Source organism: Ptychodera flava, chromosome 21 (genome assembly GCF_041260155.1).
Source record: "Ptychodera flava strain L36383 chromosome 21, AS_Pfla_20210202, whole genome shotgun sequence".
Classification (NCBI taxonomy): Eukaryota; Metazoa; Hemichordata; class Enteropneusta; family Ptychoderidae; genus Ptychodera; species Ptychodera flava.
The window spans coordinates 727,596-749,369 of NC_091948.1; the positions used below are offsets into that span (position 1 = coordinate 727,596).

At 36.5% G+C, this 21,774-nt stretch overlaps 1 protein-coding gene across 1 annotated transcript; it reads right to left on the reverse strand.

Moving 5' to 3' along the window:
• Window positions 1-3,291: 3,291 nt before the first annotated feature.
• On the reverse strand, window positions 3,292-21,764 carry LOC139121055 (immediate early response 3-interacting protein 1-like). The gene is made up of 4 exons (XM_070685654.1): window positions 21,600-21,764; window positions 17,519-17,959; window positions 5,631-5,732; window positions 3,292-5,128 (listed from the first exon to the last, which is right to left on the reverse strand). The coding sequence occupies exons 2-4, from the start codon at window positions 17,607-17,609 to the stop codon at window positions 5,073-5,075; spliced, it is 249 nt and encodes an 82-aa protein (XP_070541755.1). The 5' UTR covers window positions 17,610-17,959; window positions 21,600-21,764; the 3' UTR covers window positions 3,292-5,072.
• Window positions 21,765-21,774: the final 10 nt, after the last annotated feature.

The window sequence follows — 21,774 nt, forward strand, 5'->3', positions numbered from 1 at the left end:
TCAAGGTCACTGCCCTTAATGACCTTACAACCTTGAATTCAATTAGTCATGTTTGGAATGTTCTGGAAAGTTGATTAGTTGTGTAAGAGAGATAATTTTAGAACAGTAATTAGCATGTCAATAAAAGTTCTAGATTGTTCTTATATGCCTTTATAAAAGGGACGCGCTCAGCTTCCAGTCAGATTTTTGGGATCGTGTCTCTTGTGTGTTACTAAACTCCAGCAGTAGTCATTCTCAAGACTTTTCAAGACCTTCACTGTCAACGCTGGATTTATACTGTGGACTTTGTGCAGCTTCAAGCCTGCAAGCCAAAGGACTGTTCATTCATTCGACTGACTGTTACAACTCTGAGACTGGAGCTTTGCCGTCCCAGCTGAGATAAGTAGTCTGTACACTTTTAAAGCTTGTACTCTATCCCTGACTTAGCAATTAGTTTTATTTTCGTAATAAATTTTGTTTAAACGTTAACTGCTGAGTTCACCCTTTTGTTCGTTTTCTCTGCACGTAACAAAATCAATAGGCATTGCACAGCAAAACTACATGGTATACACTCACCATGCTGGGCTATGCCAATCTGAAATTGTCAACAGTGGAATGTTGCCAGTGTGCATGGCCAATGAGTGACCTTGACACAGCCAAAGAGCATGCTGCCACAACCACTGAATTATTTGACTGCAATATGGTAGTATTACCGAGAAGGGTTTCAAGTCAGATTTATCGTAACGTCAACCACATACCACCTGAAGAAATAATAAGTCACATGCTGTCATTTCATACAGATAGATGGATCAAACTCCAAAGTGACTTTCCAACAAATCCAGCACACATACCTCATATCAGCAAGTTGGCATCACTGTTTGTTGTAATGGATAGTAAGGAACTCTTGAAGCAGAGGAGCCATTCAAAATGTGTAACATTACTGCTGTACTCTGGGAACACAAGTTTATAAGTGCATCTTGAAACACTAGAGGGAACTGAGAACTGAATTGGTAGCCCTTGTGGATGAGCAAAAGTTGTTGCAGGGGATAGGTTCAGAGACAATTCGACATTGCATACTCTCTTTAAGTTTCAGCCATAACCAATGCACACATTATGTACAATAATCTCCAACTTTATGGAAATCAACTACCAAGTCTTGGCATTACTCTGATTAGTCTGTTTCACAATGACCTACAATTTACATCCTAGACACACGTACTGGCCACAATAATTGGTGTTTGTGGTCCTGTAAGGTCCACTTACACTGCACTCATTGGCCAAACCCTTTCTCTTACATGTCATTGAAATGTAATGTTCACCTCACAGCACTATGATTGGTTACCTTGTGGCATGTGTCCTTATATCGGCCTCGATCTGTAGATTTTGCTGCCTCGTAATAGACTGTCCCATGTACCTCCTATATACCAATGCAACCAGTCACTCAAAGTGTTTGGGCTGGTACAACGTACAAAGACAATGACAGAAGACCAAGTTCACCTGGGAAACATTCACTAGTTCAAAACATACATGTCTATTTGGCTCCGAATGCTAGTAACGAATCAGTTTTTAGGTGAACAATATTGAACACCTCGCTCGTTCACCAGTAGGGTTTGTGGACTATGTAGCACTTATGCAATGCCAACAGCATACGAAAAATTATACTATACCAGTTCGCGCTTGCAAATCCAGCACTCTAATTGGTTCAGATAAGAAGACATAATATTTGTGATGTACCATGGTTGGCACCACAGTTAGTACACTGCTATCTATCCCTGGACCTGGCCCATTGCTGAAGTATAGGGCAGCCTGAAAACCTTTTAATACTTGTTCACTTTTGGTTTTGAGAGCTACAATGTAAGTGCCGATGAAGCAGAGAGTGTAATAATTCATATCCTCGAGTCATTGCAATATTTCAATCTGTTTTTGTGAACAGTTGTGTAAGTAGAATTCTACTACATCATCGCCAACTTACTGAAAACAGTATGCTTATTTGATTTACCCTTTTTCCTTGTTTTGAATGCTATTAATGTTTTTCCAAAATGAAATTGAAATATCAGTAAATCCACCATGTCGACACCTCTCCGTCCAAATTTATGATATTTACAGCATTTCTACTGAATGTTTCAATTTTATTGATGGCTTGTCAGCGACGTGAGCCATAAGGGAAGCAACATTCAAAATATCACTAGTTTCTTCACAGTACAGGCAGTGATGATTGTTGGAATCATGCATTCCAGGTGTCTGAATACTGTAAGCATTGTTATGCAATCGGTTTGTACCGGACTTCTTTCAACATTGCACAAGATGTTACTGGGCTAACGTTTCCAAATTTACACAAAGAAATATTGTGTGCTACCGACCACATCAAAGTATTACTAGTAAAAGGTAGAATCGTTGAATGCTAAGCATGCAGTGTAAAATAAAACCACCAAATTGACTGACTTGATGTTTCTCAGTGAATATTGAGTCTCTTTGTCGTTGTCTTCACGTTGCGGTAGAACCACCTGAACAACTGGTTACTCCAACAGTTTCCAGAAAGTACATTACAAGCTAGTGAACATTGCGGAACAAGGCTAACACAGGGGCATGAGGCAGGCAATCACATTGCAGTGAACTGAACATTACAAAGAAATGGGACCTAAGAGAAAGGGTCCCGCCAATTAGTGAGCCGTAAGCGGACCTTATAAGACCACAGACACCAATAACTGTGACTGGTACTTGGGTCTCGGCCTCTACTTATGAAACAGGATGATTAAGACATTCTCTGTTCATCAATGACTTTTGTCAATATTAACCTCACCATTTTTCAACCGTTTAATGGCAACATCAATATCTGACAAGGTAACTTTGCTGTCAGTTAAAAAAATCAATAAAATCTCTAACCATATTTATAGTGTATAGTCGTTGATATGAGTGAACAATCATTGATATAAGAGTGATCATTGTTATGATCACTGATGGAAGTGATTTATCATTGACGCAAGTGATTAAGTCATTGATATGAGGCCAATGATCACTGATGTGGACAAGTTGTCATTGATATGAGTGAATGATCATTGATATGAGGACTGTGATTATTGATACAATTGAATGATCATTTATATGAGTCAATGAAGATGCAACAAGCAAACTCTGAACTCACCAGAATTTCCATCGACACCCAATTTTAGTCAAGTGATACATTTACCATATCATAAATGTATTAGCAGGATAGGGAGATATGTAGTGTGGTGTATCAGATTATATTACTCACAACTCCACTGACCCAAGGATGGAGTCGTAAGATGGCATACAACAAAATACTCATTGAAATATTATAAATCAAAAATAAATTTTACTGAGAAAACCACACACCCTGCAGGGGAGAATTTGACAATGCTGCAGAAAGGTAGTTTTAGTTTGGATTGATATCAAGTCCTAAATTGTCTACATGTAGCCTCTATTTCCCCCACCCTTAGGTATTTGACATCATTTTGTAGCCTGTGGGTGGGGACTTTTACATAGCTTCGATAAAATGTCAAATTGCCCAGTTAGGCCTACACTCCCCCTAGTGGAAAGCAATGATAGATGCATGATTTCTGACAAAGACTTTGCCGATCATGGAACTCCATGTAGTATGCCATAAGAATATCTGTTTGTAAAGTCTGTAAGGCTGGCATCCAAATTGATACCATTCTACAAAATGCTGAAAGTGTAGAACTACAGCACTAAGAAATACACTGCAGTTTTATAGATAGGCTGTGTTTTTAATATAACATTGGACAGGGAAAGACATTTCAGACAAAACAACAACTTTCAAATATAAAGACTTTAAAAAATCTGAATTTGACAAACACTGAATGGCAAGTGCAATACGTAAACATACAGTAGCTCACAATGATACAAATACTCGAAAGTAATAATTTGATTTTATCATTGACTTAGTTTCATCTTTTACAGTTTGAATGATAAAATTTGCTATAGTATTTTACATTACAAATGAATGAGAGCATTTGATGTGGCACAGAAAGTGAAAGTTACCCATAATTCTCCTTGATCCCTACACACTGAGATCACTTATTGAACTGAAGCAAATTTCATCTGTACACAGAACAGAGTGGTCCATATTTCATAATTCTTACAGCATTGTTTGGATGATCATGTCTTTCTGACTCCCAAATTTGAACAATGAGAAGATTAATCCCTTTCCATGGAGGAGACGGCAATTTTGTAATTTTGCCAACAGATATTTTTGACAACCATAAAAACATTTTCAAGGAAACTAAGAGAGTAAGTTACGCCTGTGTTAGCAAAAGAAAGGGTATTAATTTTTTAAATATTCATAACAAAGGAAATTTACGTCAGACAGATGATATATTGAGACCATCTCAGTTGCTGATAACTTTACCTTGAAAAGTGTGAAATTTCTAGCGCCTATAAACATCAGCTTCTAAATTCAGTATGCACTTGAATTTGAAACATTATCAATAATTCTGGAGCATACTTTTAACAAATAATTTTGCGATTAAATTTTAAGTTTTACATTCTAAGAAGTACATGCAATCGAATTAGTCTTTATCAAATAATGTCCGAGTTCACAAATCAAGCGGCATTGTGGGTAAACTCACTCACTGTGTGTGGCACACTGACATTGTGCATTGTTACATGGTTTGGATTAATTGAAAAGAGACCAATTTTTACATATCATATTTTCTGTTTTACCTTTACTATGCGTCTGAAATGTTCTAGGGTTGCAATGCCTTACATTAAGAAGGAAAATGTACTATTATTTCATCAGCAAGCTTCATGTCTGTAAAACTACATATTGGTCAAGGGGTGTATTTGTTTTAGCATATATATTGGGCGGGAGGTAGTTCAGTGCAACAAATGTATTGCTGACAAAACTCTTCTGAGTGACAGGCAAATGGCAGTTTGCATAGAATGTATATGATATTGATATCACGTAAAAGTGAAAAACATAATCCTTAGTTTTTGAATGAAATCCCCCAGATCTCTATTCTGTAGGTTGTCTTCTGATAGCAACTGGCCATGGATCTTCATGAAATCACCGTGTAGTCTGTCATCACCTGTAAATTTGGCAGTTTCTGTCACACCTATCCCAGCAGCAACTCAAAGACTATCGTTACAGTGTTCAATATTATTAATGGAACTGCAAAAGATATTAGAAAAATAGGAAAATGTTTCAATTATACAAATTTGCCAGAGCTTGCAATAAAAGTGAAATCTAAGCACATATTAAGATGAAACTAGGTTTTGACTGAGTATTCAGAATGGGGTCCAGATCACGAGAGTCCTGTGTTAAACAAATACAGTAATGGATTACATATAATGGCTTTCATCCTTGCAATATATTCTGTACATCTTCTTCCAATCCATCGTTTTGAAATTAATATGAAAATTAATACTAAAATTAAAGGAAATTCTCCACTTTAACCCCTTTGGAAGGCAAGTTGCTGGAAATCAGCATAGATATCCATATGATCCATGACGATAGTTTTGAGACACACACTACACACAGTAAAATCAAAGATTATAGAAAAGCACAGTCTAGAATTCAGCCAGTTTATTTCTTGGTCAAGGACACAGAAATGGCTGGCTAGATTCTAGCCTGATAATGGCAACATGGTGTGAGGACGACAGGTTATACATACCCCTCATAACTGTTCTTACTGATCGTATAAGGTTGATTATTTGTGCCTTCATACCAGGTTCCTCACCAAAACCACCAACACTGTGTTCTGATCCCCATCCAACTACAATAAGATCCACAGAAACAGAAGTCAGATGATACACGTGTTGCCTCTTGAAGAAACACTCTTATGTGTCTGCATATCCTTTTAAGGAAACTGCTGTGATCAGTAAATGTCTCAGAAACGGTCAAAATGTGTCTACAGCATACTCAAATACATTCTGTTATCTTGCCAAAGAAGGTTAACTTAGCAGGAGAATTGAAAGGGGAGAGAGACTTGAAAATATCAAGACTATTGGGGGGTGGGGGGGGCACTTGAAGGGATTTGGGGACTTAAAGGGGAGACTAAAAAAAGCTGTCTCTGATTGATATGAAATATGTGTTGTGTTGTCAATTTTAAGCTATAATGTTTGGCTAATATTTTTGGTGGTTTTGTTTTGTGTATCCACTGCAGTTTCTTGTTCTACTTCCTGAAGCATGATGAAAATTCCAGCACAGCCATACATGTACAGTCAGCATTGTTATTATTCAAAATTGAATGCAAGTCTGGACTAGTAATAGCGATGATTATGGTCTTTACACATGTTTATACTAGTATTTGCCGAATAAAATTTTTGTTATTCTAGCTTGCTGTAGGGAGTAGGACAAGAAATTGCAGTCGATATACAGAACAAATGATACATGATTGGCCAAAAGGTACAGCTATTAAATGTCCCTTATATACAAATATGTTAATTGTGTCCAGTCTTCCTGACAGGTGAGGGATGTCATTCTGTTTTCACACCATTTTTATGTGATCGCAAAAGGTACATTAGCTGTAATGTTTACCTTCATTAACATTGTGGCTTGTAAAGGTGGGTTTACACGTGTATTTTTTTAAGCCTGAGGGAATCTGATTAGTCGTTCTGTAAATATTCCTTATCAGCGATCTAAGCGATCTCACGTTTACACGTTTATACACAAGGTATGAATTTAGTTCGGGTCAGGCGCCCTCAGCGATATCTGGGCTAGAGAACAATCGCTTGCTTGCAATGGCGGACCTACACATCATGCAGCTGCTGTCATCAGTGTCATCGCTCTTTTTGTGTTCTGTCAACCAATCGAGACGCCTTCGGCGAAGAAATTTACTAGGAGAGAATATTGTTGGCCTTGCCCGGTCTGATGTCGGTATCTATTTAAGATCAGACTATTATACGGAAAATTGAGACAGTCAAAGTTCCGGCCAATGCTACATTAGTAACACTGGTTGTAATTTCCATGTACACGAATACACCACATAATGAGGCAATTGAATCAGTCGGCAGAGCATTAAATCAGGAAAGATCATCAAACAATTACATAATCAAGTAACCACAAACGAATACATGATAGCTCTGCTAGAAATAATCTTAATAAACAACACATTTGAATTCAACGATGAATTCTACCACCGGCAAATATGGGGATGCTCTTATACGGAAATAACCTGATATGGTTGTTGGCCAGAAATAGCAGATATTACATTTCACGAGACAGAAATGATAATAATACTGGAATGCAAACAACAAATACCGACCTGGCTGAGGTTCAGGGACGATGATTTACTGATTTTCATTGGAACACAACACGAACGAACTCAATGAATTCATATCAAACATCAACAAAATGCATCCTACTTTCAAATTTTCGTTTGAAAGCTCCTCTCAAGAAATCACATATTTTGACCTGACTATCTACAAAGGTCGTCGATACAACAAAGAGAATATTCTCGACATCAAGACACACACAAAACCAACACATACTTTCCAGTTCTTACAAAGAAACTCATGTCATCCGGCAGCAACATTCAATGGTCTGATCAAAGGTGCACACGTAACAACGAAACCGATTTTACACAGAAAGTCACACAATTGAGTGAAAAAAAAATTAGTGAAAAATTACAAGATCGACAATATAAAAAAATGAAATAGTGTCAATGACACTGTCCTCCCATTTTGCAGCGATACTTACTACTAGTACACACATGACATTGCATTCTTACAGGTTGACTAAGAAAATTCCATTGCAAGTCCAAATTAATCTTATACCCCAGCAATATGAAATGCTCCATCTCATAATGACTTTTAAACGTCTGACAGAAAACAACTCTAGGATCAAGACTATCATGTTTTACAGCAATCCAACAAATACTATGGGAGAAGAAATGATTTTTTGACAAAAAATGGGGAAAAATTGCCCCAAAACTACAAATATGCAAATTTCACCACAATTTGAACAAATCTGACAAAGGTCAACCCTAGGATCATACATACAAGTTTTCAAGGCAATGGGATGAGTGCTTTAAGAAAAGATTTTTTGACAAAAAACAGGAAAATCGCCCAAAAAAATACAACTTTCAAAATTCACCACAATTTGAAGAAATGTAACTTAAGTCACTATAAAGAGCCTGCATACCAAGTTTCAACCAAATCTGGCCAGTGGTTACAAAGTTTTAGCAATTTGCAGGATTTTTCCTTTTTTAACCTTCATTTGCATATTTTTGACTTTGACATGTTTATTTCAACAAATTCACATCTCCACCCCTCGATGCACCTGTCCACCAAATACTAAGATGGGAGGTGCTGTGATTTAGGAGTTTTTAACGTGACAGACATACATCCGCACATAATAACTAACATACATACATACATACATGTACATACATACATACATACATACATACATACATACATACATACAGACAGACCATAGACCCTCCAAAAAACGCGGGTCTACAGACAGACAGACAGACAAACAGATAGACATGCATACATGCATACATTTATTTTTACGGCTTTTAACCTCCAACAGCCAACCAACTTGTCAATATTAGCTTGATCAACTTGATACTACAGCTTATAATAATATAAATGAGAGTTAATTACATTCTAATTAAAGTAAACAAGACTTGCTTATCAACATTTACGTCATAAAAAAACAGCATATCTGCTGGTTATAAAGAATCTTCAGCTGGTTATCTTTATCAGTATTTCATCCTATTAACCAAGCACATTTTAACTTTCAAATTAACATTGCAAGTAAGTTCTGTTGAATAAGTTGAGCCTGTAGGTACTCAGAGAAAGCACACAGAAGAGACAAATGTTTGCAACTTAAGAAGTTCAAGGTCATCAAAAGCATTATAAGGAATCATGTAACACTTTCATTGCACTGTTTACACAGATTGCATAATTGCTATAAATAGCACATGAGGAATCTTACAGCCCAGCTTTACCATAAAAATAGCGTCAATGACACTGTAGCTCCCATCCTGGACTATTTAGTGTTTGTTCTCTGGTCAGATATTTGAACATGTGTGAAAGGGATAAAGTGCATGAAGTGAATATACTTAAATGTAATGTACTGGAGACAGTGAAATATGTTTAGTGTATTTATTCAGAATATAAAATGGAAAAAATACAGAATTAGAAATATCGAATACTGTGATACAACCATTAACTAAACAAGTCATTGACAATGACAGTCCCTACTTGTAATAGGAGTATTAGTCTTGATGGGGCAGGGAAATGTGGTCATTAAGAAGTATCACTGGAGTGTATATGTTGAGATCTATGGGCAAATAGGTCTATGTCGTTGTTCCCAATTTGAAACACATGAGGCATGTCTTAAGTTATGGTTCTAAATCGGGAAAAAGATCAGACCTCTAGCAGTATTGGCCAGCCAAGAAATAGATATGCGCATAATAAATGAGGTACAAGATGTGACATCTTAACCCCTTGACTACCAAGGCCAATGTATTCCTATATACCAGGGCCCTTATGGAAATATTGATAAAATCTTAGGTGTGGTCATTGCATGAACACTGCTTAGAGTAAAAATTAAGTAAGTACCAATAAACCATATATTTTCTGAATCAGCATGAAATTTCCCACTTTTTCATACATAAGTTTTGTATTTCCAGGTCACGTGACTGATCACATGACACATCATGTGACCAGAGTTGGCAAAGAATATGAATATTTGAAGCATCGGGACGTGTTTTATATCCATAAAATGACGCAAATTTGAATACAGTTGCAATTTTCATGACATTGTATTTACATATATGTAATAATAACTACCCTTTACTTTATTTGTAGATGTTATCATGTACCTATTTGAGATTTTTCTCACAAAATGCAGAGTAAATGAACCACAAACATCAGCATCTGACATGATTCTTTATTTGAAAATCAACACATTTTATATTTGTAAACACCTGCTTTATGTCTTCCTTGCAGAAATATGCATCTAAAATGGTTATGATTTATCAAAAATAATTCACAATATTTAAAAATACATTTTAGGGAACAACATATCACATGACCAAACACATGACCAGTCATGTGACCAGTCATATTGATAATATGGCTGCTATAAAATTTCACTGGCTTATAGTAAAAAAATGTATTTCCTCTAGTTTCATTCACGAATATTGCTGTTAATAGAACATATTTACATATAAATCATTTGTTTTCAATAAATAAACATTTCATTTCATTAAAAAAAAAAAACCATAAACATCTTCGCGATCGTCCGTACTTCTGAAAACTGTAAACAATCAGCGCGACGCTTCTGTTATCAGCCTGACCTTTCAGGGTCGAGGTCATGGGTCACGACATTTGCTTCCGGATTTTGGCCATACTCGGACGTACGGGGGCGCAATCACATTAAGGCCAGATCGGAATACATCAATCTTAGTCGCGCTGCGTGCCGACGCCGAAATTACGGGATTTTAGCGACAGAAACGAAGCAAATACGCCTATTCAACTGTGCCGGATATTTCCGGCACTCAAGGTATATGGTAATTCAATATGCCGCCGGATATATCCGGCGCCATAGGTAGTCAAGGGGTTAAGGTCTAATATCCTATCAAAATCTGAGGGTATAGAACTTGTGGTTACTGAGATATGCATATATATGTATAATCAAGGTCAAAGGTCATTGAGGTTACATGACATTTTGAAAAAAAAATTATATTGCTAATTAATCCCTATATGCCAAAAAATCAGACCTCTAGCTCTATTTGCTTGCCCAGAATTAGATGTGTGCAAAATTAATGAGGTAAAGCATGTGTTGTCATAAGGTCTCCCATCCTACTAAATACAAAGGACATAGCACTTGTAGTTACTTATTTATTGACATAAACATATATTTTAGGTAAAAGGTCATCAAGGTCACATGACATTTGGTCAAAAATTTCTCTCCTATAGTTATCCCTATATACCAAAAATCAGACATCCAGCTCTATTGGCTTGCTCAGAATGAGATATGTGCATAATAATGAGCTACAATATGTGGCATCATAAGGTATCCAATCATACCAGATATGAAGGGTGTAGCACTTGTGGTTACTGAGTTATGGACAAATATGTATATTTGAGGTCAAAGGTCACCGAGGTCACATTATATTTTGTCAAAAAAAATTCTCTCCTATAGTTATCCCTATATATCAAAAATCAGACCTCTGGCTCTATTGGCTTGCTCAAAATTAGATATGCACATAATTAATGAGGTACAATATGTGGCATCATAAGGTGTCCCATCATACCATACATGAAGGGTGTAGCACTTGTGGTTACTGAGTTATGGACAAATATGTATATTTGAGGTCAAAGGTCACCAAAGTCATGTCACATTTTGTCAAAAAAATTGTATTGCTAGGTTATCCCTATATACCAAATATAGTTATCAAAACAAACCACCAATTGTATGAAACATGGGCCTAAATACAGACAGACTGACATTCACAGACTGGCACAGAGTGATGACATTGACCCCAAGTGTGCCTTGGCCCATGGAGAGTGATAAAGATATAACAAAAAGCTGAATGTAATGATAAAATAGTTAAGTATAGGCCTACAGACACTGAGGGTGAATATGTTACAGCAATTTGATTAGTTTCTTTTCGTTTTCTACTTCTGTGATAATTTTAAGACAATCAAACTGCAAGGCAGTTTTAATATTTAATTGACATAATTTAATTTAATATTTAATATTTAATTATTTTATATAATTTAATTGACATACATGTTATCTTTTACAAGCACACAGCAAACTGTTCTTGATTTTTCATTTACAATATTTGACATGGACTGAAATACATAACATGCAACCATATTTACATTTTGCCCATGCACCAGATACTTGGAGAGATTTCAACATGCAATCATTAACTCAGAAACCCTATAGGGAAAAGTAAACATTGTTTTCTTCCAGAACAGCTGGTACATCCACATCTGGAGCAACTTACAAACTTAACTATTCACAAGGATGATGACACAAGAGATAAAGTTAAACTGTGGTGAATTTGACTATTCCTTTCAAATCCTTACCTAACTTGATTGACATCTTAAACTAAAATACACTGCATGTTTAATGGCACACAAAAATACATCAGGGGTGTACCATTTGATAAAAGGGGGTTGTCTGGAAGATTGATGAGGAACATCTTTTTTATCCGATACACTGTACATTCTTTTTTTCCCACTATCCCACCTTTTCTTTTGACAAACCTTCTGTGGCTGATTTTTTTATTGATATTTGTTTGGATTTTTTTCAAATCTGCCAGGACCTCAGGACCCCCCCCCCCCCCCTCCATCACTCTTAACATTGAAAAAAACTTTGAAATTAATTATTTGTTGGAAACCAAACCTGCTGAAATCACCTCAGCTATGTTTTCTCATTATTTTTTACTTCAACACCAAATACAGTTTACCATTTCAAATGCTTACTGAATCACCGCATTATCTTAAACATAGGGCCAATGTCCCTGAAGCTACTATAGACATGGATACAAAATTAAGTATTTCCTGACTGTATGAAATCATCTCACTAAGGTCATCCTAGGGACCTGTTAACCAAATATTAAAGCTGTCTGACCAGCGGTTTTGAAAAAAACAAGCGACCCAATAGTCGACAGAGCTCTGCTGTGTTATGTAGAGAGCAACTTTTTGTGACATATGTATTGATGAAGATGGTTGAGATCTTTGATAGCTCATTTCAGGATGGCCTGACCTAAAATGGCAACATTAGCTGCAAAAATACAAAATTGATGATTTCATCATAATTATGTATAAAAATGTATACCAAATATCAAAGCTATCACATGAGTAACTTTTGAGAAACAAATATTTTGACCAAAAATGGCAAAAATTGACCCAAAAATACAAAAATTGAAGATTTCATCAAATTTCACTATATCACACTAGGAGAACCCCCAGGAACCTGTATACCAAATATCAAAGGCATCAGACAAGTAGTTTTTGAGAAACACATTTTTTGACCAAAAATGTCAAAAATTGCACCAAAAATACAAAATTGCAGATTTCATCATATATTCTATATATCATATTTAGTTTATCTGTAGGAACCTGTATACCAAATATCAAAGCTGTCAGACGAGCGGTTTTGATGAAATAAATTTTTGACCAAAAATGACAAAAAAATTCCTTAAAAATACAGATTTGCATATTTCATCACAATTTGAACAAATCCAAATTGGGTTATCCCTAGGGACCTGTATACCAAATATCAATGCTGTCAGACGAGCGGTTTTGATGAAATAAATTTTTGACCAAAAATGACAAAAAAATTCCTTAAAAATACAGATTTGCATATTTCATCACAATTTGAACAAATCCAATTTGGGTTATCCCTAGGGACCTGTATACCAAATATCAAAGCTGTCTGACCAGCGGTTCATGAAGAAGAAGATTTTTTACCAAAAACGCCTTTTTTGGCACTAATTTGTATATTTTCAACAATATCAAAAAATCAAAAAAAGCACAATTATTTCAGGTCAGCCCAAAGTACTTACATGCTAATTTTTCATGTAATCTGCTCAGTGGTTATTTAGATTTTCAATTTTGACTGTTTTTACATTTTTTCACTTAATTTGCATATTTTTGGCAATGACAACTTCATTTGAACAAAATCTCATCTACAGCCCATCATCCATGTACACACCAAATATCAAGATGAAATGTGCAGCGGTTTTGGAGTTTTTGATGTTGACGGACAGACATACAGACATACAGACATACAGACATACAGACATACAGACATACAGACATACATACATACAGACATTTCCCTAGCCTATAAGAATAGCTTCCATTGCCATATATACATATGGCTATGGGAGCTAAAAACCCTATCACTTTGACCACTCTTTTAATTGACCACTCTATTTTTTTCCTCAAAAAGTAATTTTATTTTATCCTTACCAAGTCAACCATAAATGGAAAATGGAACTTTCTCTATCTCTATTTATTTGACCAACCTATCATGACAAACTATTATGAGCAATTTATTTTAGATAACATACAGAGCACAATATATGACGGTTCAGAATATGTCAAAGTTGGGATTCAGGAAAGTTGCCTTTACATGTTTTAATCCTCCAAGATGGTAAGCATTTCACCATGAACTGTCAAAAAAGTTGAACATTCTAATAATTCTACACTAAAATTATTTTGGCTTTGTTGATATCCTCATTAATTCAATTATTTAAAATTATATTATTTTTTTCTGGGTAATTGATAGGGTTTATACAGTACAAGCGTTACATACAATGTTAGTCAAATTCAGTTAAAACATCAATTACAGTCTAACATTGCATCATTCCTATAAATAGCACCTCAGCCTGGAACAGCACAATCATAATCTGCTCATTCACACAGGCAGTACTTGACTTTGAATGAATGACCTACTACATTTCACCTATGTACCAAATTTGATAGTATGACAAAAAGTACCACAAAATTTGCAAATTTCAGCTTGAGTTCACAGAGTCATCTTCATGTCACTCCTAGGAACCTGCACACCCAATTAGAAAGTAATGGCATACACAGTTTCAAAGAAGATTTTTTTTACCAAAAATGGCAAAAATTGCCCAAAAATACAAATATGCAAATTGTGCCATAATTTTGATGAATTCTATTTTGAGTTTTCACAAGGTACCTGCACGCCAAATTTTAAAGCGATCCAACCATCGGTTTAAGAGGAAAAGATTTATTACTAAAATGGCAAAAAAAGAAAAAAAAAATCATTAAAAATAGAAAGCATCAAATATTGACATCAAATCTATATGTTTAAATGAGTTGGGCCCAAGGTACCTAAAACCCAAATATGACAATGATCAGATGAGTAGTTCCTGAGTTATTGATTTTTGACCATTTTCGCTTTTTTTCTACCTCATTAGCATATCTATGGGCCTAAAAAGTTTATTTTAACAACGGCACATCTACATCATATATGGCATCACTACACCAAAATCAGCTCAATATGTGCAGCGGTTTTTGAGTTTTTGCGTTGGACGGACAGACATCCATACATACATACATACATACATACATACATACAGACAGACATCTCACATACAGACTTTTTTCAACCATATAACCTCCCATTGCCATATATGTATGGCAAATGGGAGGTAAAAATGGTCAAAAATAGAACGCATTATCAGAGAGACAGATTATAAAAACAGGAAAAGACTGCTTGAACAACAAAAAGAAAGAAATAAGGCCACCAACAATACAGTAGTCTTCATAACAACGTATAGCACATCGACACGACAAAAATCAAGCAAGCCCTGACATAAAACTGGAGTGAACTTGAAAAAGACGAAACACTAAAAAAACTGTTCCAAAACCAACCAATAATCGCATATAGAAGGAACAGAAATATAGGCGACACACTTATAAGCGCCAGACTTCACAAAAACTATAATAGCTCAAACTCAGGTTCACACGAACCCACACAAACACAACAAGATCAAACAGTAGACATGCTAGCTTCCCTACCAAACGTAAATGGAACAACATATTACCAAATAAAAACAATCAACCATTCAACAGGTCTCACCAATCAAAAATGAATTTTAAGCGACTGATGAAGAAAACTCTGTTTTCGAAACGTAGCGCCAAAGGATCGTAGTGTCACAGTAGTCTCTCCGCTCCAGTGTGGATTAACACAAGACACGTAGATTACAGGTACGTCCCGCCATGGCTAAGCAACATTTTACATAAAACAGCCAAACATGATATACACTTATATTATACACAATATCATACACAAAACGCAAACAACCCAAATATGAACGATGTGTGGAGTTGCTTTCCCTTTACTCCCTACAACTCATCGTAAAATGGCATCGTTTTTCTAGCTCTGCCACCACGACGGTTGTTGTCGGACAGGGACTTGAACTGAGCTCGCAACCGTTTGATTTTTTGTGGCATTGTTCCGCTGTCCCTTCTCCCTGGCCTTGGCAGCGACGTCTTCATACACTTGCCGATCCCTCGACGTGCCGTCCATCGTACGGATGACGTTTTCGTCTCTCCAGATTGAAATTAGTAGCCTGATCTCTTCCTGTGACCAATTGTTGCCGCGATCGCGAGAGCTTCTTACTTGAACACCGTCGGATATAGTTCGGCGTTTAGTACGGTGTTCTGGTCACACATGTAAATAGGCCATTGTTTAGTGCGGAGCACCGAACCTGGACCAGCCCTCTGACACCGAATTAATTTAGTTCTTTGTTAGTTCGGTGTTGTCTGTTTACACGTCCAACTGACACAGGTTTAAATTTATTCCGGTGTCAACTCCGGACTTAACTCACACGTGTAAACCCCCCATAAGTGTACAGACAGCACTATTATTGATTATAAAGAACTTATTACAGTGTCAAAGTCAATATTTATCAACACTTACATATACAAATACAATGTATATACTTACATATTACAGATATAGCAAGTTTTATGGGTGAAACTTTATCTGTATAAGACTACATGTACCATAATACTTTTGGGTGAAATTCCAATATTACATTTGTTGTCCACATCTGCACTTTCAAACACCATTTTTGAATAAAGTGCATATGTAACAATTGTCAAACACTTACAAAAGCACAGATTTAGCTAATTTAGTATTGTAAAGCATTTATTCATAGTTTTCTCCTGGACTACCATGTATAGAGGATCAACTTTCTTAGTTAAATTCCAAAATCAAATTTCTTTCACACATATGCACATTTTATTCTAATTAAGTACATTTATATAAATTAGCATACATCTATAAATGCACAGATATTTAGTTTTATATAGGAAAAAATATTGTTCATAGTTCAAGCAAACTACATTTACATGAATTATCAAACATATAAATGTACAGATATAGCTTGTTTTTTACAATGGGGAAAATGTTTAATAGTTTACCCGATAGACTCCAATGCATTATGATTTGATATTTTTGGACGAAGAATTATATCGGCCACATTTTGTCTTCTAATAGTTGCGCAATAATGGTGACCCTCCCAAATAGGCATGCATGAAATTTCATGACCCTTCAAAAATGCTGGTGCAAAAAAAATTGCGACCCACCTGTAATTTCTGTCCAATCCCTTTGAGGGGCTATTTCAAAATTATAGCAAGTCAGAAGGTGGGACTTGAACACATTGTGAGTTTGTCAGGGGCCATTTGAAAAATCTGAGGACTTTTTTGGATCCACTCCCCAGAGTGGTTTGTGAATGCAGCCTTAGTTCAATAGTTGTACCCGGAACACACTGCCTATGTCCTGAACCACTGAATGGAGGTCCTAGCGCTTGTGTCCTGAATGAAGGCAACGGGGCATTTATTCCAGCAAATAACTGGCCATACACTGATTATTGTCAACAAGAGTGTATCAGGAGAGACCCCATATCGCTTTATAGCAGCTGGAGATCTTTCTATAGTGCCCTTCCTGTGAATAGCATTTCATTCTGAACCAACCATTTGCGTTTCGGGCATGCTTTCGTTCACAGAGATGAAGACGGAAAACAATCAATACTCCCACCTTTGTTCAAGAAACGCTCTTCATGAAGAACAGCTATGGCATTTATGACGAGTAATATTGCCTCAAACAAAGAGTATATGGTGAAAGCCATGCCAACTGGGACACTGTGGCAGCTACGAGATCTGCGACTATGGCGTTCCGTTCCCTTGCCACGGCAGCATAACTTTTACGACAATGATGTCGTGCATGAAGGCATCATTTTAACTGGATACATTCATCTTCCACCGTTATTTTCTACATAAGAGGAACTAAAGGTACGCTGAGTCAAGCATTTGATTTCGAAACAATATTGTTACACGATATACTAGTACTTATTTTCACAACGTCCAATTTGATTGTCACCAATTTACGACAGTGAGGAAGTCCAGTCGTTGGTGGCGCTCTTCCTATCTATCAGCGTTCACTGACTCTGGCATAGTAGACTCGAACAAATGCGTATACCTGTATAAATAAAGGAAATTTGGCAGAAATTCGTTTGTTATACTTTGTTAGAAAACGATTTCAATAACAACAACGCTAACAAAAGATAAGCAATAACAGGAATTGATAATGATAAAAATAAAATATAAGATATTACTAGTATTTACCGTATCACTACTTCCTATGTGAAATACACAACGGGATTTTAAAAACTGAGAAATTCAGTTTAATAGTATTCTCGGTGGTATTGAAGTCCCCTTCCCTCCTATTCAATGTAATGAAGTGCAATTCGCCTGCATTGATGAATACTTTGTACACTATTTATAAGATGATGAACACATTTAAAGTCGGTGTTTTTTCAGGGTATGGGATGCGCCTTGAACTCATTCTAATGATGAGCTTAAAGACTCAGTGTCTTCCATTCTGTACTTGTATTTGCTTTCCTGGCTTATTTACAGTTTTTTAGATTCATGGTAGACATATCTGCTATCAAAATTGAATTCTTGAATAGATTCAAATTCAAAAACAAATAGCAGACTAGATTATGAGAGGATATGACGGAGGGGATTGTGCAGCCTATAATGATGACTGCATTGAAGAAGTTGTGCTGTAGGCAAAGTCTGCTGCTGCAAGCGGGTGTTGAATTTATCCAGTTTGAGGGGTTTTAAAATAGGGACAGCCAGTATTGTTATATTGTGACCAGTAACATGTGAATATACTTGTAAAGTTATTTGGTTTAGAGATAGTTGTTCGCATTTGCGAGTTATAAATAAAATCTCACTCCGGTCCTTTAGGCTGCATTCACAAATACTGGTGGGGGATTGAGGAATTCGGTGGGGGGGGGGGGGGGGGGCTTGAAAATTCTGGAGGTGGTAGAGGGAGAACTTCAAAGTTTTACTCAGCGTATAGGAGGGAGACCTGAAAATTTTTGGTTCCTTCTTATTTTTTTACATTTTTAGATTCCATAGTTTGGTAGGTAATTAAATGGACAATGAATAACAGTTTTAGACCATCCAATGGTTCTAATGTTAGTATTAATAAAACAAATTTAGAACAAGTTTGTCGCATTTCATGACTCTTATTTCGAACAAATCTAAAAATGTATGAATGCCATTGGATTTTCATAAATAACAACTAGTAAACCTCGTAACGGGACAGAAGCTGCGAATGTTGACAATTTTTCTACGTTAATATGAATGTATCAAACTCAGTTTCTTGCTGTCTCCCTACAGCACGTTGAAACACAATATTCAGTTTGTAAACAAAGCCAGTGCATGTAAACACTATTGGTGATACATTGACTGGTGTAATTGAATGAGAGTCCAGAACGGAAAGTCATTTGTCAATTACATAAATGCACAGTACACGTACATACAGGCTGTGTTGGCAAGCTGGATACATGCTGTGTTGGCCAGCTGGGTACATGCTGTGTTGGCCAGCTGGATACATGCTGTAGGAAGTAGAACAAGAACACAGTAACTGAACAAAACTATTGTCAAAATTATAAAGTTAATACACCTACTGCCCTATTACTGCCTTCAGGCAGTGTCACTGTCACTGCATAACGGCAGTGACAATGACAGGGATAGCTCTGTAGCTCTGACTCCGATATTGCTGATAACGATTTTGGGTCATTTTGATGCCCATGACAGTGAAACATACTTGTACGCAAGATCAGGCCAGACAGCAACACATGAAAGACCAGAAGACTTGACAGTTATCAACAGACAATGGCCAAAGGGACAAAATGTGTATCACTGTTCACAAAAAAAATGTTGACTATGGTACACAAAAAGGTGCATTTCTTTGAATGTAATGGTACAGTTTACTTCTATTCCTATATTGCTATCTGTGTTTATCAATTTACAACGAATACATTGCCCATAGAGTGCAACAAAGATGTGAATGATCAGTAGGTATGTTAAATTTAATTTCATTTTCATCATTGTATTGTGTATCAACATTATGTTTCTGTAGTTACTTTATTCAAATCGTCTTAAAATGCTATAAACTTATTCAAACAGCCTGAGTATTAATATGCATCAGTCTTATGGTATATTGACATTTCAATGTGTAACAAATGCAACTGACAGCAATATAAGTGCACATAGCACATACATAGGTGACAGTGGGGGGAGGGGCTTGAAAAAAATTGATCATATAGAGGGGCAAAGTGGGATCTGAGAAAGATGAGATTTCAATCGTGATAGCTCTAGCCGCCCCCCCCCCCATTATTTGTGAACATAGCCTTAGTTTCTCTCTCTCTTCATTCACCTCCAGGAAACTCCTTGGCCCTTTCGAATTTCAAATTAAGCCACTCTATCGATTATGAAAGCTTCTAACTGCCCTTTCCACGCCACATTTTTTCTTTTGTTCTTTCAATCTGATCCCTCCCTCGACGAATGGTTGTTCCTTCCTGCCTATGGATCATCTTTTTTATTAAAGTTGCTTGCCAAGAAGAATTATGTATTTTTACGGCCCCAAAGGTTACAAAATTACCCGCTTAGCCAGCTGTCCCCGACCGCTGATTATTGAAAAATCGGTTCGAACGCAAAAGGATATCCAGTATACGTAGTTTACACTTTCCCCCAATAGCTGTCTTCATACTGCGTAACTGCAATTACTTTGTACGTGTTACTGGTATAGTAGTTAGCGTCTGGTACATGATGAAAGAATCAGTACTTAACGCTGATACAAAACAAATATACACACTCATAGTGGTCCTCGAGAAGTTTTTTTGTTTTGTTTTGTTTTGTTTTTGGTTTATGGGTTTTTTTCTGGATAAGCGATCATGGTAAGCGATAAGCCCACTACATGACTGGAAAAAATACAAAAGGGAACATCGCTCTATTGGAGTCGAATTTGTCATTTGACTCCTGTGCAACTCCCTTTGCACCGACGCATTATTTACGTTTGCCGTACGCCTTCAGATTCAGTCACTCCCTACTATTACATTGTAAAGTAAAGTAAAGTAAGCCTTTATTGAAATCGTATCCCAGTTGGGATCTTGATCATAAAGTACAATAAAGGTTTTGCAAAACCTTTGTATAACTGGCCCCATCCGTCCCACACTACTCCCTTCCCGTTCCGATTCCACATACAGCTGTGACTCCCTCGGCCTCCCGAAATCGCCCTGTCTCCAGCTATTATTCTCAACTCATGGCAAACTTTGCCGATTGGTGTCATGCCGCATTCGCTAAAAATTACAATCATTCCGTTCAACTGTTTCTATAGTATGGGTCTACTCCCATTTCCACCTGCGTTGACACCGAATATGTCGATTCTGACGTCGCCGATAGTCCGTCGACAAGGGACGGCCTATGTGACGTACACAGTGTATGCAATAGACCGCTGTAACAGTATATGTTTATTAAATAAACGAAAACACATATATTCATTTGTTTGTTTGTTTATTTATTAATAATTTTTTTTATTTATTTATTGACTTATTATTTATACTTTTTGGCAGATTTAATATTAGGCCTACTATAATTTTAATTAGGACTCTCACAGGGAAATGTTAGAAGTCTATATTGAAATCAGATCACATAAAAATACAATTGGAGAGCAATGATTTTGATGTAATCTTTTTGGTCATATTTGAAAGTATGTAGATTTGTTCCTTTTTGTAATTTAATCAATATGGAATTCCGCATCTTACCTGGTGCCACGACTAGGCTTTGCCATAGGTCTATGGCTTTACACATGGTACAATTTTTCATTGTCTATGTGCACGCAGTTTCGAGACGGCCAATGTAGAGAGCATTATCCAGCCATGTAATGAAGAACGAAGTCATACCGATGCGATATATTTGAATGTGTGGGAGGGTACGTGG